At 40.1% G+C, this 26,681-nt stretch overlaps 1 protein-coding gene across 1 annotated transcript in view; it reads right to left on the bottom strand.

Moving 5' to 3' along the window:
- The window catches only part of CNTNAP2 (contactin associated protein 2), a 1,620,276-nt gene that overhangs the window by 1,037,288 nt on the left and 556,307 nt on the right, over nucleotides 1-26,681 (bottom strand). Inside the window, exon 3 of the mRNA XM_039524081.1 lies at nucleotides 14,857-15,050. Coding sequence (XP_039380015.1) covers nucleotides 14,857-15,050 — 194 coding nt within the window. The remainder of the gene's footprint in view (nucleotides 1-14,856; nucleotides 15,051-26,681) is intronic.

The raw sequence follows: 26,681 nt of genomic DNA, 5'->3' as shown, positions 1-26,681 counted from the left end.
GGGACTCCCAAGGGAAGAGTGAACTAGAGTGAGAGGGAACATGGGCAGGGTTTTAGATATGTACTTATTGTGGTATTAAGTAAAGAGCAACAATGTGGCCTGGTCTACACTATGCGTTTAAACCGGTTTAAGGAGCGTAAAACCGATTTAATGCCACACCCGTCCACACTAAGAGGCCCTTTATATCGATATAAAGGGCTCTTTAAACTGGTTTCTGTACTCCTCCCCAACGAGAGGAGTAGCGCTAGTATCGGAATTACCATATCGGATTAGGGTTAGTGTGGCCGCAGATCGATGGTATTGGCCTCCGGGTGGTATCCCACAGTGCACCACTGACCGCTCTGGACAGCAATCTGAACTCGGATGCAGTGGCCAGGTAGACAGGAAAAGCCCCGCGAACTTTTGAATATTTCCTGTTTACCCAGCGTGGAGCTCAGATCAGCACGTGTGGCGATGCAGTCAGAAATCAAAATAAAAAAAAGAGCTCCAGCATAGACCATGCGGATGTGATCGCAGTAAGGGCAGGCAAATCTGTTCTATCAGCGCTCCGTTACAGAAGACGAAATTCAAAATCATTTTTAAAAAATCTCCACACAGACGCCATAGCAGGGACTCAGCGCACTGCTGCGTGACAAGTATAACGGAAAGCCAAAGAGCTCATGGAGGGGGGACTGGAGCGGGGACTGGAGGACTCAAGCAATCCCACAGTGCCTGCAGTCTCCGAAAAGCATTTGCATTCTTGGCTGAGCTCCAAATGCTTCTAGGGTCAAACACAGTGTCCGCGGTGGTTCAGGGCATAGCTCGGCAATTTACGCATCCCCCCACCCACCCCCAGAAGTGAAAGGGAAAACAATCCTCTCTTGACTCTTTTACATGTCACCCTAACTTTACTGAATGCTGCAGATAGACGCGATGCTGCAGCAGTCAACACCAACATCCTTGCTCCCCGCCCCCCGCCATGGGTGGCTGATGGTACAATATGACTGATATCCATCGTCATCATCAGCCTATTGGCACATGGGGCAGTGCAAAAGGACTGGTAACCATGCCGACTAGCATTCAGTGAGGTCTATCATGGGCGCCTGTGTAAAAAGCTTCTGATTTTTCCTGGTAGATGGTGCAGTATGGCTGGTAACCATCTTCATCATAGCAACAGGGGGCTGAGCTCCATCAGTCCCCGCCCTTCATGTGTAAAGAACAGATTCAATTGTCCCTGGACTAGCAGAGGGATGCTGGGCTCCTCTCCTCCACACTGCTTAATGTCCTGTCTGGACTATCATAGCAGCTGGAGGCTGCCTTCCACTCATTTCTCACTAACAAGTCACTGTGTCTTATTCCTGCATTCTTTATTACTTCATCACACAAGTGGGGGGGACAATGCTACAGTAGCCCAGGAAGGCTGGAGGAAGAACGGAATCAACAGGTGGGGTTGTTGCAGGAGCACCCCCTGTGAATAGCATACAGCTCATAATTTCTGCTGGATCTGACACAGAGCAGCTGTGCTCTCTGGTTCTATGATACAGTGGTTCTCTAGTACAATTGCCCATATTCTAGGCAGGACTGATTCTATTTTTAGATACCAAAAAGGAGGGATTGACTCAGGTGTTCCCAATTTTGGCTTTTGCGCCCCTGAATGATCTCAGCCAGGGGCACTTATGACAGCAGCAAATGGTGCAGTGCAAAAGGACTGGTAACCATGATCATCTTATTACCAATTTATGGTATGGTAGATGGTACAGTATGGCTGGTAACCATCTCTGCTGTCATGCAAAAGCAAATGCATGCTGCTGTGTAGCGCTGCTGAATCGCCTCTGTCAGCGGCATCTAGTACACATACGGTGACAGTCACAAAAGGCAAAACAGGCTCCGTGGTTGCCATGCTAATGGCGTCTGCCAGGGCAATCCAGGGAAAAAAGGGGCAAAATGCTTGTCTGCCGTTGCTTTCCCAGAGGAAGGAGTGACTGACGACATTTACCCAGAACCACCCGCGACAATGATTTTTGCCCCATCAGGCACTGGGATCTCAACCCGGAAATTCCAAGGGGCGGGGGAGGCTGCGGGAACTATGGGATAGCTACAGAATAGCTACCCACAGTGCAACGCACCAGAAGTCGACGCTAGCCTCGGACTGTGAACGCACACCACCGATTTAATGTGTTTATTGTGGCCACGCGCACTCGATTTTATACAATCTGTTTTGCTAAACCGGTTTCTGTAAAATCGGAATAATCCCATAGTGTAGACGTACCCTGTGTTAAATGCCTAAGCAAAGTGTGTCTGTGTGTTATATGCCACATCTATCACATACCCTCTGAGAGAGTTAAACTCTAACCCAGAAGGCTCCCACCTTTGGTGGGACACTAGAAGAGTGTGTGTTTAAGCTACAGTGGGAATATGAGGAGTCAGGTTCAACAGGAGAGAGCATTCAATAGATGTCTGCACTCCAAGAGCGTCCCTAGGGGACTCCATGATTCAGAAAATACCTGGGCTCTATTCAGATTCCGGAGGCTTAGAACACAAGAGGCTGAATTCCCCTTACAGCAGTCTGGTGGGCTGCTGGCAGGAATAGCCCAACTACATCTGTGGCAATTACTCACTGTACCTTTGAGGTCAAATACAGTGTAAAGTGTGCATAGTTTATGAAGTGTTGTCCCATCCCTTGATTCTTTAATGGCAAATACATATATTGATATATATTAAGCGATGTAATATATGTGTATGTTCATATGCAAATTAGGGCCATGCAAATTGCCTGAGAGGCCCTTGGGGTTGCAACATTTACATTCCCCTGACAGAGAACCATGTATAGAAACCTTGGTCAGCCATAATATTGCAGAAATATTTTAACACAACATAACCTGAAGTACTAAATCAAAAATACATCCCATAATTGCATATTTCCTAATGTAATGGAAAGAGGACAATTACGAGATAGCAAAATTAATTACGACAAAGGTATTCGTTAACAGTCGAGGCCGTTAACATTTCTAAACATCATAACTCCTTAAATCTTCAGATAATTACCTTTATTTTTCTCAAATGAAATATTTGCTACAGGATGTTAACATATGCCAGAGTATGTTTTATTTTCCTGGTTTCAGCAGCAAAATATCAATATCTCTCAACACTAAAAGATCAAGGGTGTCAGCAGATTTTTTATCATATGCTGACCTTTTGCTATAATGAAAGTCATGTGTAAATCTAATTGAACAATATATGTACATACTGTAATCTGGGGAATGGGTTTGCTTTCCATGAGGTAGTCCTAGGGGGATAAGGGAGGAGGGAAAGGTGCTTTTCCCCCATGTAAAACTGCTACAGGATATTTTGTTAAATATTAGCCAGTGCCAAACTGGATATATTGAGCGAGATATAATATGTCCGTTCTGAGAGTGTGTGTGTGTGTGTGTGTGTGTGTGTGTGTGTGTGTGTGTATATATATATATATATATAGGGGAACATATATTTTCAAAGTTGGGGAAATATATTCACATTTAATCCATCTGGACAAGTGGCCTAATTTCTGGAGAAGCTGAGCACAGCTGCAACAACTGATCCAGATGTTTTACATGCCCAAGTTCTCTGAAAATTAAACGGATTGAGTGCCTAAATATGGATGTAGGAGCCTAACTTTAGGCACCTAAATTTAAAATTTTGGTAGTTTTATACAGACACATATTCCTCAGGATAAGAACCAAGTATCTGAAAGGAACCCCTCAGAAAGGAACACCTTAACAACAATGCATTGTTATGTGCTCTGGCTGAAATCTCCCTCCGCTCCCCCAATGGGCCAATTAGCCCCTGTGCAGAGGCTTGTATACCACTTCACTCTCACTTAATCCTATTTTGAAGATTTGTATGGAACATAAGTGATGCATAGGCTTGGTGTTGGCCCTCTGCACAGAAGTGTTTCTCAGCCTCTGTTATATAAAGTGTGTGCTGGATTAATATCCGTTATCATTTGCTCTAGTATATCACACTAGTGTTATTTACCTGGCTCTCATAGTTAGGCAGAGGAAGACTATGCAGCAGAAATCATAATGTCTCATAATCAGCATCCCATACAAAGACCGGCCCACTCCCAGAATGTAAATGTTTATCTCTTATGCAACCTAACACAATGATATATAGGCCCTTAAAATTCCACTTGTTCTGTAGAGGCGAGTACCATTGAATAGTCACATTTATTTTAAACAGGGACTCTAAAGATTCCCCCTTTTTGGGAGGGAAAAGGTGGAATTTTAAGGTTTCTAGACTGAAAGACTAATTACAATACCCTACGTCAGCACACTAAGTAGTTGCTTGCATGAGATGATGAATTTTCCACCTATACATTGCATATTAGCTAGGTTTACTGAACTAGCAGGACCACTGTTCTGATCAGGTCTGACAGTTTTGGTGTTCCTTTTAATCTCTTAAGCAACCATTGCAACCTCTGATATTTTGTTCCAAAACAAAATATTGTTGTGATGAACAGGAAACACTCTAGAAGCATTTGTCTTAAATACATTTTGCCATTTAATTTAAGATGTTCCCTGGCTGTTATTTTTCAGGCTATCTTTTATACATTCACCCAATTTATTTACATAAAACCTTTTTTTCCCCCTTGCACAAAAATGAGCATGCTATCATAGAATCATAGAATATCAGGGACCTCAGGAAGTCATCTGCTCCAAACCCCTGCTCAAAGCAGGACCAATTCCCAACTAAATCATCCCAGCCAGGGCTTTGTCAAGCCTGACCTTAAAAACCTCTAAGGAAGGAGATTCCACCACTTCCCTCGGTAACTCATTCCAGTGCTTTACCACCCTCCTGGTGAAAAGGTTTTTCCTAATATCCATCTAAACCTCCCCCACTGCAACTTGAGACCATTACTCCTTGTTCTGTCATCTGCTACCACTGAGAACAGTCTAGATCCATCCTCTTTGGAACCCCCGTTCAGGTAACTGAAAGTAGCTATCAAATTCCCCCTCATTCTTCTCTTCTGCAGACTAAATAATCTCAGTTCCCTCAGCCTCTCCTCATAAATAATGTGCTCCAGCCTCCTAATCATTTTTGTTGTCCTCTGCTGGACTCTTTCCAATTTTTCCACATCCTCCTTGTAGCGTGGGGCCCAAAACTAGACACAGTACTTTAGATGAGACCTCATCAATGCCGAATAGAGGGGAATGATCACGTCCCTCGATCTCCTGGCAATACTCCTACTTATACAGCCCAAAATGCTGTTAGCTTTCTTGGCAATAAGGGCACACTGTTAACTCATATCCAGTTCCTCGTTCATTGTAACCCCTAGGTTCTTTACTACAGAACTGCTGCCTAGCCATTCAGTCCCTAGTCTGTAGCAGTGCATGAGATTCTTCCGTCCCAAGTGCAGGACTCTGCACTTGTCTTTGTTAAACATCATCACATTCCTTTTGGCCCAATCCTCTAATTTGTCTAGGTCCCTCTGTATCCTATCCCTACCCTTCAGCGTATCTACCACTCCTCCCAGTTTAGTGTCATCTGTATCTCTCTTTCTTCTTTCCAACACAGAACTGCTGTTTCTCAGCACAGCTCTTGTTCTTGGGGGATTTAGACTCAAAGGGGTGGTTCGCTGTGGGAACTGAATAGAAAACATCCTATCTAACGTCAAAGGTCATAATGGGAAGGGGAGATTGGGGCAATAGGGACCCTAAGGGAAGAAGGGAGGAAGGTCTAGAGCAACCCTTGTGATGGGGTGGGCAAGAAAAGTGCTGAGGAGGAGCCGAACTCCGGCCCAGAAATGGTGGGATGATGTCAATAAGACAGGTGACACCCATCCATTTTCACCAGGGCTGGGAAGAACTCCAAGCTGATTTATACCTTGTTCCCATTAGAGATAAGGTCACCTGTGTTCAGACAGCCATTATCCAGGGCTCAAAGGACACAAATCACAGGTATTTCTACTTCTCCCATACCAACTGACATCAAATCTCAAATGAAAGAGGAGCAAAGCGTCATTGTGAAGCCAACAACACATGTACCCTGGAGAGCTGAGTTGAGGGCATGAATATACTTGTTAATAAGTATGCAAACTAGGGTAGTCTGACTGCTGAGATATATAGGATCTTTTAAATTATTACTCAATAGTTGAGGGATGAGCATTTTGCTCTCCTTTATCATTTACTGTAAGTTTTATAGAACTCCTAAGGAAATTTACATAGGTTGGGATTTTCAAAGGAGCCCAAATCCCATGAACTTTCAATAGGAACTGAGTGCTTAACATGACCATCTCAGACATAGCAAATACGGCAAGAGGATACAGTACCAGAAGCTCTTCTTCCTACCAAAGCTACTTTCACTGTTTCAGCTCAGCACTGTCTATAGACACTGAGGTTAATGGTATTTGGGACAAAATACAATATGGTTTTACAAAAGGTAGATCATACCAAACCAACCTGATCTCCTTCTTTGAGAAGGTAACAGATTTTTTAGACAAAGGAAATGCAGTGGATCTAATTTACCTCGATTTCAGTAAGGCATTTGATACGGTTCCACATGGGGAATTATTAGCTAAATTGGAAAAGATGGGGATCAATATGAAAATTGAAAGGTGGATAAGGAACTGGTTAAAGGGGAGACTACAATGGGTCATACTGAAATGTGAACTGTCAGGCTGGAAGGAGGTTACTAGTGGAGTTCCTCAGGGATTGGTTTTGGGACCAATCTTATTTAATGTTTTTATTACAAATCTTGGCACAAAAAGTGGGAATGTGCTAATAAAGTTTGCAGAGGACACAAAGCTGGGCGGTATTGCCAATACAGAGAAGGACCAGGATATCATACAGGAAGATCTGGATGACCTTGTAAACTGGAGTAATAGTAATAGGATGAAATTTAATAGTGAGAAGTGCAAGGTCATGCATTTAGGGATTAATAACAAGAATTTTTGTTATAAATTGGGACGCATCAGTTGGAAGTAACAGAGGAGGAGAAGGATCTCAGAGTATTGGTTGATCACAGGATGACTATGAGCCGCCAATGTGATACGGCCATTAAAAAAGCTAATGCGGTCTTAGGATGCATCAGGCGAGGTATTTCCAGTATGATAACGTGTTAGTACTGTTATACAAGGCATGGTGACACCTCATCCGGAATATTGTGTGCAGTTCTGGTCTCCCATGTTTAAGAGGGATGAATTCAAACTGGAACAGGTACAGAGAAGAGCTACTAGGATGATCCGAGGAATGGAAAACCTGTCCTATGAAAGGAGACTCAAAGAGCTTGGCTTGTTTAGCCTAACCAAAAGAAGGCTGAGAGGAGATACGATTGCTCTTTATAAATATATCAGAGGGATAAATATCAGGGAGGGAGAGGAATTATTTAAGCTCAGTACCAATGAGGACACAAGAACAAATGGATATAAACTGGACATTAGGAAATGTAGACTTAAAATTAGATGAAGGTTTCTAACCATCAGAGGAGTGAAGTTCTGGAACAGCCTTCCAAGGGGAGTAGTGGGGTCAAAAGACATATCTGGCTTCAAGACTAAGCTTGATAAGTTTATGGAGGAAATGGTATAATGGGATAGCCTAAATTTTGGCAATTAATTGATCTTTGATTATTAGTGGTAAATATACCCAATGGCCTGTGATGGGACGTTAGATGGGGTGGGATCTGAGTTACTACAGAGAATTCTTTCCTGGGTACTGGCTGGTGAGTCTTGCCCACATGCTCAAGGTTTAGCTGATCACCATATTTGGGGTCAGGAAGGAATTTTCCTCCAGGGCAGATTGGCAGAGGCCCTGGAGGTTTTTCGCCTTCCTCTGCAGCATGGAGCACAGGTCACTTGCTGGAGGATTCTCTGCAGCTTGAGGTCTTTAAACCATGATATGAGGACTTCTGTAGCTCAGACATAGGTTAGGGGTTTGTTACAGGAGTGGGTGGGTGAGATTCTGTGGCCTGCATTGTGCAGGAGGTCAGATTAGATGATCATAATGGTCCCTTCTGACCTTAAAGTCTATGAGTCTATGGCTAGGTGTCAGTACAGCTGCTTTGTCTCTACAGAAACATACTCTGATAGAGCTGCTCAATACAGAGATTGTACTATTCCAATACTAAGCAGGATCAATCTCTCCTGCAGAGCAGGAGTGCATATCAACTCATTGCGCCTATCTTCTCAGAGGTTTGGTTACATTTTTAAGTAGTAATTTTGACAGAAGAAGCAGCAGAGGAGAAATGTTTTGTTTTTTTTTAAATCAGGAAGAAATTGGAGAAAGTAGAGAGTGTCTTCACTGAGATGAATGGTTCTGGAAAGGGAATAAGGAGTGAATTAGAAAGCCCAAAATAGAAATGTTGTATATAACTTTTGTGCTCAATTAAAACATATTATAGTTTGGATGAAAACATCCCTTTTCTTTCCATCAGTGGGTGAGATTCCCAAGTCCTGTGCTATATCATTAGCAGGGAGTAAACACTGGTAAAATACTTTGGACATAATGTGTCAAAATTAGCTCTGGCATAAACAGAATCAACACCCATTTTATGGGTCTAACAATCACTTGGTACAGGGCTTTATTCACTCTAAGGGACCAAAATCTGCTTTCACTGAATATCAATGGAGTCATACAGATGTCAGGATTTAACAGGACATGATCAATTGCAGAATATGACTCTCAGCTTGTCTATCAGATGTCTCGACTCTACCTTTTCTAACAATATGTAACTCAAACTTATTTCAGAAACTACTTCCTTGTACTCATGATCCTCAAGAATAAGGAAATGAGATAGTAGAAGAGACCTGATCAGGACTTATCCTAGCATAGTCAAATTAAAAAAAACAAAACCCATAATGACTAATTAAATATAAACACCCTCCAAATGCATGGAATAAAAATAGCTAGATTCTTCCAATTTTCTCTAGGATGGGCCTGAATCTAGAAATCTTCTATTCCCACTCTACTGCACTGCAGTATATTCATAAGTTCTGCACTGGAGTATATTCACAAGTGCTGAGCATTCTCTTTCACCCCAGCACTATACAATATAGGACATGTTTGCATTATATTCAGCAAGATGAATATGACCCACTTATAGCATCCATATTGGGGTTAGGGGAGAGGAACAATATCAAACACAGAAACACATCTGATATGTATTTTGCAGACAGATAGCTGGATATACTTGATATAGATATACATCTATATTGATACCTATACATTATACTAATATGAAACGCCCCAGCAAACTGACGTATGTGGGGAAACCTCATGACCTCTTAAAATCAGAAACTCAAAATACAAGAGTGTAGTTAGGAAAGGTGATCAGAATTCACTAGTTGCTAGGCATTTTTATGGAAAGAGGGCACATTCACTCATCTTATTAAAATTCATGGGAATTGAAAACATCCCAAAGCCCAAGAGGGGTGAGGACAGAAAATCTATTTAACAGAAATGGGAAACTTACTCTAAATTCACCTTGAAAGCACTTTCCCCATCACAGTCTTACTGAGAGACTTTTGATTTGTCTCTTACCTAGCAGGTAATTATAGAACTTCTTTTTCCCCTGACTAATGCATACAAAAGGAGATCATTTTAACATTTTATGCAGATTATCATGGTTTGTTCTTACTGAGGTCTTTGTTGGAATTATTTCCTTTTTACTCTACCTCTCCGAACCACCTTTTCTTTTTTTATTTCCTTTTATCCCCCATATTTTGTCCCCTGGCTGTATCATTTGATATTATAACTGCTTTATATTGTTAAATATTGCTGAACTCTACACTTCAATTTTCCTTTGTCCCTATGACATAGAGGACCTTCCTCTATGTCAGCAACTTTTGTCAGGCCTGACATACTCACTATACCTAACACACCATTGCTATAATCTGTATCTAACTAAAAGACATTTTGTAATATATAATTGGACAATTAATAACTCACTAATCATTAACATTGTTTCATGATGTACATATGTGGTTTATATTAAGAGTTATGGACATATGCTGGAATCATGGCTAAGGTGTGTTTAAACTAGGCATGTTGGGGAGAACTGGTAAAAAGGTCTGCCCTAGACAAAGGAATGTGTTTGCTTCTCTGACCAGCCTGGTTGACACGCAAAAACAATGAAGGTCAATGTATATATTAGGTAAACAAAGCTATCAAGCAGAGGAGGAGGAGAAACTATCAGGACTATAAAGACAGGGGGTCTGAACCTCAAATGATAAGCAACTGAATCAACGGATTGTAACAATATTACTGGTTTATAAAAGTACGAATGAGGTGCTTCATGAAAGCCTACGAGACACTGGTGGCTAATATCATTATGAATTGTATGTATTAAACTATATAAGGAATTAAGGATATAATATTAATGAGTAATTTACAGTCCATGACCAAACAAAAGGAGAAACAGGTTATACACAGGTAGGAAGGAAGACAGCTATCTACTTGTCTTCAAAGAAATTAGGAAAGATGTGACCAAAACCAATGGAAGCCCCACTTACATAGAAATCATCAGAGGGATTGTTAGTCCATAGGAAGGGAAGAACAGATACGGTCATCCTGCTTCTTGAAACAAGGTAATTGGACTTTGGAAGATAAGCCACCTTTGGCATCCATCACTAGACAGACACAAGGGGCCAGAACTCTTGCAAGCTGAGAAAGGTGGGTCCTTCAACCAATGAGGGTTGAAGTCCCTAGGAACTGAATATAGGTAAGAAACCTATTTAGGCAAAGACAAGGGAACCCAGCACCTTGTACTTCTGTGGAAGGTCCAGACAGAGAGAAAGTCAGCCATGGCTGGGAAGAAGGAAGATTGGTGAGAAAAAAAAAATCTTGAGCAAAGGATGTATCTTCCTAGATTAAGTTTTAGACTTCTGGATCCATGTTTTCACTCTATTTGCTTGTAACCATTTCTGACTTTATCTCTTATACTTAAGCTTTATCTTCCTTTCTTAATAAATTCATTTTACTTTTTAATCTAGCCGAACACTGAGTTTAATTAAAGTGAATGTTAACTCCAGTGTGTGTGGCAAGCTGCTGAGTTTTGTCTCTTTAAAGAGGAAAACACACCTTATTATCCCTCTAAATTTTTCAGGAGAGAGATGGATGTTGCAGAGGACAGGGTTTGGGACTGAAGATGCATTGGGATCACCTGCTAACATTAACCAAGTCTGGTAAAGACAAGAGTGTGTCTGTGATAATTGCTGGCAGGCTGTTGGATACAAAGCGATTGAATCAGAGCTGTACCTTATACAGAACATGAAGTGCATGCTGGCTGTATGTCCCCCTCACGCAGGAAGCCACAGGTAGCAGAAGCATTTTTGGGGCATTCAGGGTTATAATACAAGTGGTGGCATGACCTTTGGCTGGTCTGAGTTGCAATCCAGAATGTGACAGTCCCCCTGTTTTCTCCTTTATTTCAGATTTACTGTTGTCAAAGAACGTCATTTAGGTGTACGTGAAAGGAAGTTGGGATCTTAACTAAAGGTCATATGCTGCCACTCTCAGGTGAGTAAAAACATTGGACAGTGAAAACCCAGTGGCAAGCTCTCTGGGCTAAATTCTTCTTAAAGAGATTTCAAATAGCGCTGCACCCATGTAATTGAGAAGAATTTGACCCTGTGAGTTTAAACTTTCAAAGCCAGATCCTCAGTTGGTATAAAATCAATTTACATGATTAAGAATCTGGTCCGCCACCATAGAGAGTCTGTCTCTTCATGATGCTCCCTATACTGGCTCCCACTCCTGCCTGGCCGCATGGCTCCCTAAGAACCCACTGCCACTGTCTGACCCCTTGCACCTGTCCTCTACTCCTTCTAATGGTCTATAGGGTGAAGAGGGGGAGTTACTGCAGCAGTAAATACTGAGTGAATTTCCAATTAAAAATAAAGTCAGCACATTGTGTGGTAAGGAGAGCTCAAAATTAGCCATTTAAACTATTCAAAGAGGCCTCACATGTTGGACCCGACAGTGGTTTCTGTTTATATCCCTTAAAGCTGTTTTGGTTTTGGTTTTTGAACCAGAGATAGGGCAGGGACTGTGTCCTCAAGAATGGATAAAAGAAAGGGCTGTCTTCTCCAGATATGGAAACTTCTATTACATGAAAGCGATTATAATAGCCAAAATCCCAGATTGGTTTCTAAGCCTCAATGCTAGTTGTTTTGATGTGTTCTTCAAAAGGAAGGGAGAGAGAAAGGATTCCTTGTTTTATTTATTCTCTAATGCCCTTGTCCAGGGTAAAGAAAGAAAATGCAGGCCATCAGTGTTCCCAAGGGATTGGTTATACTATACATTGGGGAAACCAGCTAGATAAATGGATATGAAGATAAAATGTTCTGAATGTGTCTAGAAGGTCAGTTGTTGAACTGCTCTTGTGGTTTCCACCTCAAGAAGACAGGAATCCTGTTTTGTTAATTAGGCATTCTGTGGTGAATAAGTCACATCTATGATTCTAAGTTTTTGCAGGTGATAGCCAAGGTGAACATGGAAGTTAAGAGAGCCACAATCCTCCCCACAAAAATCACAGCGCTTTCTTGTTTGTAACAAAGGAAAGGGGAAAAAATCTTTAAGGCAGAGGGTTAGTTTTTAATACGAGGGTTTCCCCAAACCCTCAGCAACGTGGGCAAACAAACATTCAAAGCTTAAAATAAACCAGCTAAAGGTTTGAAGCTTTGCCAATCAAAATATGGAGAGCAGTTTTTCCTTCTTCAAGCAGCATGCCAGCCATCAATGAATGTGTCCTGTTTTTAAATACTCTTCAGTCAAATAGCTGCAACTACTCTGCTCTCTTTCCTCCTGAGGGGAATTCCTTGGGGTTCAAACTCCGTCTTTTGAAATACTCTCTTAGGTCTCAATCCTGCAAACACTGCTACTTTTAAGCATCTTTCCAGACATGAATAGTCTTGTTGAGTTCAGTGAGACTACTCCCACATGGCAAGTTACACTCATAAGTGTTTGCAAGAAGCACCTTATTCTTTAAAGAGCACATGGCAAATTCTAGAATTCACACATGACACTTTCTCTTCTTTCCTAACCCTTTTTCTCTTCCTTTTTAATTTTTTCCCAGTTCATATTATATCTTAGGTTTTTCAATACATCAATCTGGTACAAACATGACAACCTTTACATAATATACATGCATAATGAATTCCTTTAAAATCTTTCCTCTTACTCTGTCTATTTGGTGAAGTTTATTTTTAATAAATATTTTTAAGACAACTTCAGTAAGAGAACTCTTTTATTCTGAGCTTTACCATAAAACAGCACAATATTAAATCTTCTTGCCTATAATGAAGGCCAGTACTACTTTTGCTAGACAATACCTATTATTTAATTTGGATTCCCAATGCTTCATTGTGCCTTCCACATACATATTTTAAAAGGAAGAAGCCTCTCCCATGACTACCTTTAGGAAGAGGAGGATAAGCAATAGCTTTGTTCTTTTGCAGGTAAAACAGTGGGTTAAACTTTTCAGAAGAAGGAGAAAATTAATTGCTGCTCTGTGACACAGGTGAAAGGCCAAAACAAAAGTGACATTACTGCCTGCAGTAACAACCCCGGCTGTACTAACATGGAATACAAACAGTTTAAGGCAATACATTCTTTTCTATGCTCAGTTTGTAACTATAAGGTTTTGTGTTCTCCCTCAGAGAAACTATGAATGCCACAATTTTTCACATCCTCATTTCTAACACATTAGTCAATACAATAGACTCTGTTCTCACCTAAAGCTGACACTGATCCAGGATTTCCCTGGAATGTCTAGGAATCAGCTTCCAATTCCAGGAGAAAATTAATCAACTATTCCAAAATCTAAGAATATGGCAACACTCCATTTTGCAGGCCCTGTTGCCCCCTCAACAACTGAATCCTGAACTACTCCTGACCTTCCACTCACAGTGTGGCATTTCCTTAGCTGGTGTGAATCAGCAGAGCTCCACTGTCTTCAATGCAGGTCCACTGATTTACATCAGCTGGAGATCTGGCCACACGTGTGTCTAATGACTTAATAAAAAAAATCTGAAGTATTCTCCAAAATTCATGTGTTGGGTGAAAATATGAATAGGATCCATTAATGCAGAGGTACAAAACCCAAATTGCTATGGTCATCTTCAGTGATTTTCAAGTTGCCTTAGATAGCCAAATATATACCTAGTATTTCCCCAGGTATTTAGTACAATGAAGTATGAGAAACGCTACGAACATCAAAATAACATTTTTTATAGTTATCTAAGTGTGTAAGGCAACCCTGGGAAAGATTTTTATTTTATGTTTTTCAGGAGGGTAAACATTGTACTTCTTCTAGAACAATAGTTCTCAACCTTTTCCATATTGTGAATTCATGTTGCAACACACAGAGATTTGGGAATCACCCCCCTCCCAGCTTTATTCCCCCTTCCATCTTGCCACAAAGAAAGAGCGTATTGTTGTGATCTCCCTGAGCCCTGGTTCTAGAGATTATGACACCCCCACCCCAGGCTGAGATCCCATGCCCAAAAACCTCTTGACAATTTTAATGAAAGTCTATGCAGTGGGGAGAAGAGATTCTGAGTGTGCCCATTTGTGAGTCCCACATACAGGGAATAAAGTAGAGAAAATGGAGAGAATGGAAAGAGCAGGGAGGAAATTATCAATATTGTACACTTGTCATTCATTATTGCTCATCAGCTTCTGAGAGCTGCCATAAGTCTACATTGATTTTCTTGATGTAGGAATGGAATCCCTAACAGTCAACAACCCTAATGCTATACTATTATATTTTGGATAAAATCATATCCTCTTTTCATATGCACAAAATAGAGGTCAATGCAGGATATATTTTTTCCAAGGACCAGTCAGCCCATTCAAAGGAGTGCACTGCACGAGATAGTGCTTGAGTTTTAGGCCAGTGACTTACCCAAATGTTTCCATCCTGGTGATACGGCTTCCAGTTTCTCCCTGTATCACTATACAGCATCCGGTATTGAGTCACCCAGTCAGAGCTGCTGTATCTGCCTTGCGTTGCTATAGCACTGATTTGTTTCCTGCTCCCAAAATCCACCTGCAGCCATTGATAATGGTCACTATCTGATGGAGACCAGCCTCCAGCCCCTGTTGAGTTGAAACGAGACAATCAGATGTCTTAATCCAGGCTGCTTTTGAAGTGAAGACATTGAAAAGATGCTAGTTGCTGGGTGTAAGCAGAGAACAATATAACATTAACCCAATTAAAACATATACAAAAGAAATATGATGAGACCTAAAAAAAAAAAAGTCACCTTTTATATATGCCACAGGAAACTCAATTTCTTTCAAGCTGTTTCAGATTGATACTATAACCTTTGTATGACGTAGTTATATGATGTAAAGGAATACCCTACAAATGAGACTCTCTTTATAATTCCTCAATTAGAACTTATTAGTAAGTGTCAAACTTTAATTGTTAAGGGTTGACCAATTTTCCATGACGTCCTTTGTCAGAGTCAGTTGATGCAAATCAGTGACAATCTATTGATTTCTTATACCCTTTAAATGCTATTTCAAATTTAAAAGAAGATTATACACATTCATTGGGAGGGAATAATAGCATGCATCTCTAATTTCCTTCCCTGCTAGTCCAGCATTTCACTGAAATGCACAGATCTCAAAGAATAACTATCAGCAGTAGTTAAAAAGGAAAGGTACTGCAGAAATGGCTCTGATTTTGATTTGCTGAGTGTACAGGATGTCATAGAGTACATTAACTGATGCTTGAAAAATGTATTATCACTCTTTATGGGGCTATGAATTAACTTGATGGTAATACTATTAGCAATATTCTTTTCAATCACTAGACTGTGTTGAACTGTTCTTAATAAACAAGGACAATGGTGCATAGATAAGAGCGAGTGTCAAGGCATTAATGCAAGTTCTTACTCTACTAAAGCTCAAAATATTAGAGGGGAAAATAGCAGTTAGTTACACACAGGGTTATAAAAGACATTGAGATTGTGGCATAATGTGCTATACTGTGAAAGTGATGGGTTTTTGCAAAATTATATCAATAATTGTAAGTATTACATTGGGAAAAAGCAGAGAATAATTATATTTATACTCAAATGTGAGATTACTGTGCAGAAAAAAAAAAATCTGCAAAGATTTAAAATGACTCCAACAATTTGTTCCAAACACATTGCTAGGATCTGGCAGGTACTATGTGATAGTGCAAAACCATTTAGTTTATCATGTGGTAACTTCTATTACTTTTTTCCATTGGTAGGACTAAATTTACACCCCAGTCCTTCTAGGCAGCCCCTAGGTTGCCTTCTGATCAATCAGCTGGCTTTATTAAATAAAGCAAACAAACCCCACCAACACAACCACAATAAACTATGGTCACATACGCATATAGGCAAGATGGTTTTCCATGGGAATTCAAAGCCAGAACTATCAGTAGTACCACAGGGCAACTACCAGAGAGAGCCTTTAATTTGGAGAAAGGAGGCAGTTCTATAGTCACTGAGAGCAACCAATGGTGAAAGTAAAGGTCACGCAGACTTGGCCTTTGTCAGCATATGCCCACTTAGTACATACTGCTTCACTTTCTGTCTCTAAATTGTTGAGATGGTGATTCTATCGTTTCACACAAGATATGGGTGCCTTTTGATACTATATTAGCTGTAAAAAGAACAGGAATACTTGTGGCACCTTAGAGACTCCACAAGTATTCCTGTAAAAAGTGACAAAGAGTCCTGTGGCACTTTATAGATTAACACACATATTGGAGCATAAGCTTTCGTGGGTGAATACTCACTTCGTCAGATGCATGTACGCCTATTCTTTTTGCGGATACAGACTAACACGGCTGCTACTCTGAAACCTATATTAACTGTAGTGATCTAGTATTGTAGTGGTGTAGTGAACTGTGTGTATATGGCTGTGATCCTAAGAGCACCGCAGCACCAGCAGGCACGCTGTTGTCATAATACTGAAAAGGTGGCATGTGATATACCATTGGAAAACTAATAATTCACTGATCATTAATATTCTTGCTTGATATATGTATGGTAAACCTATAAAGGGCTTTATACATACAGGGAATATGTTCTTAAAAAGGTACTTGGCAAGCAGTGTCTAAGCTATGCCTGACAAAGAATGTGGTTCTGCCTGCTTGAGTGTGTGTCTGATGTAAATTAAGCAAGGTATAACCAAAGACAAAAGAAAGAGAGTGGGGAAAGAGGACTACTTATCAATCTTGGCAGGGGATGCAGACTGCATGCCCAGAAAGCCTTCCTGGCTCTTGACTCAGGGTCAAAGAACTTCAGGAAAAAATAAGCAAAGAGAAAGAGCCATTTTGGCTTCTATCACTTGAGACACTAAAGGGTCCAGAGCTCTTGAAATCACAGAACCATGGATCCTTCAGCAAAGGGGGGGGGGGGGGGGTAGGGGAGGTGTGTCTGAATATAGGTGAAAAACCTGCTTCTGCAAAGGCTAACTTGCTGAAATCAAGTTTTAGTCTTTTTAGAAGTATTTTTTTACTTTTATTTGCTTGTGATCCTTTCTATCTTTATTCCTTAACTTTGGTATCACTTAATCCTATTAATTTTTGTTTAATATACTTGTTTTACTTTTACCATAAACCACTTCAGTGCTTGTTTAAAATAGAATGTTTGTTAACCCCACATAAGGTAATAAACTACTGGGTACTGTTTCTTTGAGGGAGCTTAATTTCTGTAAATGTTCAGTGAGAGAGCTGGACACTACAGGAAAAATGGTCTTTGAGAAATTCAGGATTGCTGGGGTCACCTTTCAGAAAGGAACTTGCACCTAGAGTTGCAGGGTAGGTGTTGACACAACCTCTTCCAGGGATGAGTTGAACCAAAATCAGTGGTGGGGAGGCAATACTGTGCTGACTCCTCCTACCCCATGCTATCATGGCTACAGTACAATTTTTAGCACGCCAGCACAGATGACAGCTAGCATGAGTATGTCTACATGAGCTGGAAGTCACACCCTAGGTCACAGTGGAGACATATCATAGACTGAGTAGTCAAGGAGAATGATTCTGGGACAAAGAGTCGAGGTGGGGAAGAAACAGGATAAAGTAATGGAATGTATTAAATAATACTAAGTACTCCATACAATCTGGTCCTAGGACTCTTAAATCAGACACCCAAAGTTATTGGAAACTTTTGACATCTATCTTTTTGTGACTCAGTTCTGCATCTGTAAAAAGAGGATAATACCACCCTGTCATTTCACACACTGTTGAAAATATACATTAATATTTGTGAAGCATTCACTTCCTGTAGTGACAAATCCTATGAGGAAATTAATAATTCTGTATTCAGTACAGGAGTTGAATAATGTGCTGTAAATAAGGCCACCCACTGAACTAAGAGGATAAAACCAAATATTGAATAGCTACTCATTAATACAAAAGAGGGGTTCCATGGAAAAATTAATATACAATCTTGTAGTAAAAGACTGCATCATAATGAACATACTCCAGGGGACAGAATTAAGGTTGCACTGTCAACCTTAATTTTGTCATTTCTTAACTTTAGAGTGCTTGATTTAGAAAACTTAATATTTTTAAATTTTTAAAATTATATAGATATTCTATAATTTAAGAAACAGTATGTGATTAAAGACTCGAAGATGAAAGTTTATGTTGCACATATGACCTTAACTTTTGCCGTTTTTATATAAGTACCACCAGTATATAAAAGCTACTATGAAGCAAATTACTGACATAAATCTGTAAAACTGATGTCCTTCCAACAACATAATTGTTTGGAAAGTACAATGTCTCATACGCTGTAATGTAACTGAAGTTACTTTTCATACACACGTGTTTACTGTAAATGCAGTATAGTTAAAGAAGATTTTATGGTAAGTACATATATCAGAAGGAAACCTAACTACAGTCTAATTACATTCCTACTACAGTGGGCCAAAGTTTTATCGCAATTACATTGGTATTACTGAGATCAGAATTTGGCCTGGTGCAGCTAACATATCTTTTGGTGACCTGCAAACTGTAGCTAGCTTTTGGAATCTTTTCACCCAAAAAAGCAGTTGAAAAGATTTGGAAAATTTTGAATGACACTTGATTTTCCTTTCTTTAATCTGAGGTGACACCACCAGCTCACTTCATATAAACCTGCCAAAATTGCTATCATATGTTAACAACTCAATTACCAATACCAGACTGGGTCCAATGTGAGCTGATGACCTAGAAGGGAATGGTGTTGCAAGCCAGAACCTGTAACTTGACCTACTCAACTCATTTCTAACAAGGTAGAGGCAATAAAAGATTTGTAGTCAACAATGTTCTACAAGCAAAAGTTTATGTCCCAATTTTGCTGCACACTATTGTTTAGAATGTGCCCTCATCTTTCTCCCCAAACAATAAAGAGAGACTGGAAGTTGTTTCAGCAGGAAAGGTAAGTGAAAGTCACCGGGCAAAGGGATGAACATATTTGAGATTGCTACATATGCTACTTAGCAGAGCAGCATGTGAAGGAAATGGTGATCAGCCCCAAAGGGAAGGCGGGTGTTAGACGTTCACCAGAAACACACCGTGAAGATCAATTAAAAAGTTTCCTGTTACTGTTTGATCTATCAAGCAGTGTAATTTGAAGCAGGGGCGGCTCCAGGCCCCAGCACGCCAAGCATGTGCTTGGGGCGGCATGTCGCAGGGGGCACTCTGCCGGTCTCCGGGAGGGTGGCAGGCAGCTCTGGTGGACCTCCCACAGGCGTGCCTGCAGGAGGTCCACCAAAGCCGCGGGACCAGCGGACCGTCCGCAGGCATGCCTGCGGGAGGTCCACCGGAGCCGCCTGCCACCCTCCCGGCGACCGGCAGAGCGCCCCCTGCAGCATGCCGCCCTGCTTGGGGTGGCAAAATGTCTAGAGCTGCCCCTGATTTGAAGGAGTTGATTACTTTGTTCATTTGGCTTGTGAAATCTGAAACCTCTATTGATCCAAGGATTAAATAAGATTTTTTTTTAAACCAAGTACACACACTGAAATAAATTGTGAGAAAGTTGGATTCAAGTATCCAGCCCCCCACCTCCCATGTGAGCCTCACTGGGGCCTCAATTCAACAAATCAAAGCATATGATGAAGTCCATGCTCATTCAGCAAAGCACCAAAGAATTTGCTTAACTTTAAGCATGTGTGTAAATTGTATTAAAGTTCATGTCATTTATGCATGTGCTTAGGGCTAGTCTACACTTACCAGCCGGGTCGACGCGGTGAGTTCGACTTCTCGGAGTTCGAACTATCGCGTCTAATCTGGACGCGATAGTTTGAACTCCGGAAGCGCCGCGGTCGACTCCGGTACTCCACCACTGCAAAAGGCAGTGGCGGAGTCGACCTTGGAGCCGCGGACTTCGATTCCGCGGCGTCTGGACGGGTGAGTAGTTCGAACTAGGGTACTTCGAATTCAGCTACGCTATTCATGTAGCTGAGCTTGCGTACCCTAGTTCGACCCCCGCCCTTAGTGTAGACCTGCCCTTAGAGTTCAGCATGTGCTTATGTGTTTTGATGGATAGGAATTGTTTGCTGCATTGGGGCCCAGAGGGATAGTCTGATATTGCACAGGCAGGAGGAGGGATTATTAACATGCAGAAATATCTTACAACATTTCTCCCTTCCTAAAGTGGTGGAAAACTTTGAGTACAAAATTGATTTCTGCATTATGCTTATGTTGGAATTCTGTGCATTTTTTAGTCTAATATAGATGCATAAGAGTATGGTGAATTACCCTTCATGAAAAACTGATGGGGCTAGGATATTGGAAGTGTGGAAGTTGGAAAAAGCACAGACATTTTAGTCTTCCAGGAAGAGCAAGAGTCAGGCTAACTCTTCTATTTAATAACATGAGACTTCAAGGCAGGGCCTAGGCAGGTGAATAGCAAGAAAGCAAATGGGAACAAACTGTAAGATACTGTTTTGACTTTGTGTTAAATAAGAATGGAGTGTAGACTGTTGCAGAATATAATAAAGTGAAATATTAAAAAAGTATAATAAAATGCAGCCATTGCTCATTATTGTATGTAATGAAAGGTATAAAAGCTTGCCTAATTGTTTATCTAACAGAGACCTGCCCATGTGTACTCTCCTGTGCATATTGCAATTGCTCGAAATAAAGCTGCCTCTGGCTTGTTGCTCCAAACTCAGAGTGAGGACTTTGTTTTCCTCCACAGAAGTTATCAGTAAGAATTAGTTTGTATTGAAACTGATGGTGAACTCAACTATTTTATTAATTCCATTCATGGTGTTCTTAGCACTTTGTTATAAACTGTTTATTTATTTTAGTTATTGTTTATATCCTGCATTTTACAGCATGCATTCTTTGCATTTGTTTAAAAATATATATGGTGGAAACCAGATATCAACTATATTTTTGATGGTAAGCAATTATTTTATTTTATATAGAGCATATAATATAAAATGTCACCAATGGCTTCATAGACTATGAAAGCAATGCAAGTGCGTTACACATAGTTAGAAGGCATTAAAACTACATAGCAATTAAAAAAAAGTAAAGATATTGAGGTAAAATAGGCTCACTTCATTAAAGAGACAATGGGCAGATTTGTGTGTGTGTGTATACACATGCATGTCTGAATGGTAATACATAAAATCACAGACAATATCCTGTTTTTCAATTTTATTTTTATGCTATTCCAGAATAAAATGTGATGATACACATTTTCCTACTCTCCAAGAGGCAGTACCATTGACTAACAGAATAATTAATAACGTGGGCCAGATTATCCTACCCTAACTCATGCTGGCTAGGAATTTACATCACAAGCAGTCCTCAACTTTAGCCAGAGTCAGGATGTCAGAATCTGGCCCTCTGATAACAAATAAAAGAGAACCATTAGTTTAGCAGTAGGAATGCCAGCACTGAGAACTGAATATACAAGCGCACAAAGAGTGTGCACGCACAGAAAGCCTCCGTCCTACCAACTGCCTGACCCACATAACAGCAGCCACAAATGTAGTCCCTTAATTAGTGTGAGCACAGTCTCCACTGCAATGAAGCACACAAATACTTAACAGAAGCAAGCACCCAAGTTTATATCCCAGATATTGAGGCAATTGCTTGGATCCTTCTGTCTCCTCATTGCTTTCAACTCTCCCCAACTCAGGGGTACTGACCAGATAAAAAGAGGGAAAATGTGAGGAACACAGAATTGCACAGAAAAGCATCAACCAACCCCCAGAATTGTGAAAGTTTAGGGAAGTTCAAGACCACCGCACATTATCCATGCTTTCTCACTATGTTTATATCAAATATGTGGAGGAGGGGGAAATCCATTTCACAATTCTCTGGGAAGAGATGAAGAATATGCCCATACATTTTCTTTTTTTAATTATTAAATTGTTTTCCTCAATCTCAGCAATGACATGAACAACTTTTTTTTTCAGTGCCTTCAGGGTTGCAGAACTGACAATTTGTTCCATTAAGACACTGAACAAGCAAATAATATTACAAAGAAACATGCATGGGTCTTTCAACCAGTGAGAGAAACCAGGGCAGACTCCTATTATAACTACATCCCATATAAAGGGATGTAGTTATAGAAGGGAAAATATATTTTCCTCTACAAATTCAAACTATAATAAGGGTGAGCACTAGTTCACGAGTCCATTTATGAATCCATTTTAAGTGCAACGGGGTTGGGGCAGGTGGTAAAAGTGGAGAGAAACAAAGATTCAGATATACTTCTGATTAAACAAAACAAAAAAACCTCAAAATGCAGAGTAATTTAATGTTCACAAAGCTGAAATTCAGCACACATTCTCTCTCATTATTTTATTATGGTGGCACTTAGAAGCCCTAGAGCAGGACCCCATTGTGCTAGGTGCTGTACAAACACAGAACAAAAATATGGCCCCCCATCCCTAGCAGCTTACAAGCTAAGTACAAGACAAGAGATGAGAGGTGGCTGCAGACAGAGAAATGGGTAAGTGAATGAAACAATGAAATGATGCTGGTCAGCATGATAGGCAGTGGTCTCATCACCACCATTACTTTCTGTGATTATATTGGGATGCAAAAAGGTGACATTTTCACACCAAAGGCTGCAACTTTTCATCAGAATATATTGCAACATGAGACATTTGAAAAACCCAACAATCACTTTATGGGTGTTCAGTTATTACTGTGATTAGTGCAATAAGGGACGACCTATGCATTATTCTGCAATGCCTTATTTTCAAAACAGGATACAGAGAGTTTGTTCTTTTCCTTCTCCAGACTGACATACAATAAAAGGGTTTATCATTGAAAATATATATATAATTACGTACAAAATATTCAGAACATTCAAAATGCTGAGAATGTAAGCATTTTCACATTATGTGCATTGCGAATGCAAAACTTTTCATGAAATTTTTCACTGAAATGAAGCCACACTGGTTAAAAAAAGGGAACTTTTCAGTGTCACTGCAAGGCTGTATGAAGTTCTGGGATTTTAAATGTTTTCAGTTTACCATTTTTCAAATTATGGATAAAAATCACAAATGATTTCATTCAGGTAACATTGTAGACTGTTTTTGGAGTGTATTATCTCCTTTCCTTTGATTTTTTTCATGTGATTACTTACTTGGGAGGGGAACAATAAAAAAAATAGCATATCCCTATGCAGAAGATAGTACAGTATTCCAAGGATGGGAGGAAGGATCTCCCAAATAAACTCAAGTTGGGATTCTGTTTGAAGTCAATTGGGGTTAAAGTCCTATTTTGGTTATGCAGACAAAATTCAAGCTCTGAAATTATCTCAAAACAGGCTTTTTGTGCACTAGATGTAAACAGAGTCATACGGTGTTAACACAGGTTGAATATACTTTCATTTGATACATTACTGCCAAGAAGATTATAATAAGAAAGGTTGGATTGCTACAGATACACAAACTCCCATGCACATTTAACCCTCCAGTAGTTTTAACCCAATATCAAGGGTTCCCAGATATATACAGATATATATATATATAATATACAATATAATGTAGATAATATTTTATATATTATATATTATTATCTGTAGATATAAGATAAATAATTATAAATAATAATGATAATATTATCTGTACAGATATACAATGTAGATAATACATTATCTGTACAGATATAGATAATACATTATAATGTAGATAATACATTATCTATACAGATATATTATCTGTACAGATAATATATCTGTATATATACAGATATATTATCTGTATATATCTGTATTATATTATCATGTTATATACAGATATATTATCTGTATATAACATGATGTCTCTGGGCACATCAGAGGCAGGAACTGAAATCAAGTCCTCCGGATCTGATAGCATGAGGCTCTACTGCCTATATTAGCATAGGTTATACTTTGCCTTGAGGAATGTAATTTTGAGCTTCAGAGGTTTGTCACCGCTTACATCTTCATATGCACGGGAATGCAGGTAATAAACGGGGAACAAATATTTGATAATGGGCTCTTCACTCTAGCCGAGAAAGAAATAACGTGATCCAATGGCTGACAGCTGAAGCTAGACAAATTCAGACAGGAAATAAAGTATATTTTTTTAATGTTGAGAATAATTAACCATTGGAAAAAAATTGGATTGGATTTTTCCCCCCCAAAAATTCTGCTCTATGAAATATTTTCGGAGACTTCTATGGCCCATATTATACAGAAGGGCAGACTAGATGATCACATTGGACCCTTCAGGCATTGGAATCTAAGTGGACAAAGAGCCACCGTATGTTAGCATAGGTTAAATATAAACTTCACCAACCTTTAAATACACCAAACTGTTTTATATAGCAGGTGAAGTTCATGCCTTCAATCTTGTTAAACCCAATATGGGTTTGGGGTACTGAACAATGATATAGGAACAGAAATAAAATCAGTGTTATATAGTGCACAAGAGGAAGAGGAGAGACTATTATGGAAAAACAGTTAATATATTTTGGAACAATTATCTCAATTTCTCTCCGCATTCAGATAACTCCCAGACATCAAGTTGAAGGCCACTGCTAAGTACACAGCTGATATATTACAATTGTAATATACACAGCCACCAAGTTGTTCATGATTCCACTATTTATTTTTGATATGTCAACAGAAATGTTATGAGCTATTTTCCTTATTTCCCCAAATCATAAATACCAAATAAATCCAGATTGCAATACTTGTAACTTCATAGATAAAATGAAGGAAATACTATATATAAGGCCTTTTTTTCCCCTCCCCCTGAATTCCCAAGAAACTCAGAGGATCAAAAAAGTAACAGCCTTTTTAAGACACTTTGGTGATAATGAATACCTGCATTTCAATGTTTCTCAAGATACACTCCTGGATGCCTAAATGCTTTCCATTCAAATAAGAACACTTTGCATTTCAATAGCACTCCCCAAAGAGCTCCAAGAACTTCATAAACATTAATAAAGTAAGGACTTGTCCACACTACAGAGTTTCGTCTATAAAACTTATGTCAACACTCAAAAATCCCTATAAAAAAACCTGGTATTTCATGTTCACACTCGCTCCTGTTGGCAGAGCATGTCCACAGTTGGGGCACTAGTACTGACACTGTGAGCAATCCACTGTGGGTACCTATCCCAGAGTCCAGCTCAACATCTGCTGCTGCTAGGTGTTGTGAGACGGCGGAGTAGATCACAGCACGTCTTGGGACAGGGCTCAATGTCCCATAATGAATTGCTTTCTGTCCCAGCGTTCCATGGGCTTCTGGCTTTCTTTCACAGCATTTTAAAATGGCCCATCTTTGCTGTGCACCCCAGCAAGAATGGATGTATCCCGCATTGCTCTCCTATACTCTGATAACCATCATGAAGACATTGTGGATGGCAGTGCAGTTAATCGCAAAGTTCCTAACTGAAGAAGACTCCCAGTTGCCTGACATGCTGTGTGATTTGGATAGGAGCAACTTTAGATTGTTTTTGGCATTCACAGAACAGCTGCAAAGGGCAGACCATCACTTTTGGGCTCAGGAAACAAGCACTGAATGGGAGGATCGTATCGTCATGCAGGCATGGGATGATGAGCAGTGGCTACAGAAGTTTTGGATGCAGAAAGACATCTTCCTGGAACCATGTGTGGAGTTCGCCCCAGCACTGCGGCGCAAGGACACCAGAATGAGAGCTACCATATTGGTAGAGAAGTGTGTGGCAATCACTGTGTGGGAGATACCGACTTCAGAATGCTACCAGCCAGTTGTGAATCAATTTGGAGTCGGGAATTCAATCCCTTGGGCTGCATTAATGCAAGTGTGCAGGGCAATTAATTGCATCATGCTACGAAGGACTGTGACTCTGGGAAATGTGCGTGAAATAGCAGACAGCTTTGCAGTAATGGGTTTCCCTAACTGTGGCAGTGCAATAGATGGCACACATATTCCAATTTTGGCACCAGAACACCTTAAGGTGGAGTACATCAATATGAAGGGATAATTCAAATGATTCAACTGCCTGTGCATGTATTGGTAGTGCCTGCTATCTCAATTTGTAGGAAACAAATAAAGATGAGTTACCATTCAAAAACTTTGCTTTTATTGCATGAGAAACAACACACACACAAACACACACAGATGCTGGGTGGAAACACAGGTGCCAGTGAAGGGCAGACTTTCAGAGCTGTTATTTTGAAAATTGTCCGAGGAGGTGGAGTGAAGGGGAAACAGAAAGGATTATGCAGACAGAGTTTGCGGGGCATGGAAAAGAGTTCTGAATGT

This window comes from Mauremys reevesii, linkage group 2 (genome assembly GCF_016161935.1).
Source record: "Mauremys reevesii isolate NIE-2019 linkage group 2, ASM1616193v1, whole genome shotgun sequence".
Taxonomy (NCBI): Eukaryota; Metazoa; Chordata; order Testudines; family Geoemydidae; genus Mauremys; species Mauremys reevesii.
The sequence above is the reverse complement of the archived record's forward strand: the minus strand, read 5'-3'. Positions and strand labels throughout refer to the sequence as shown.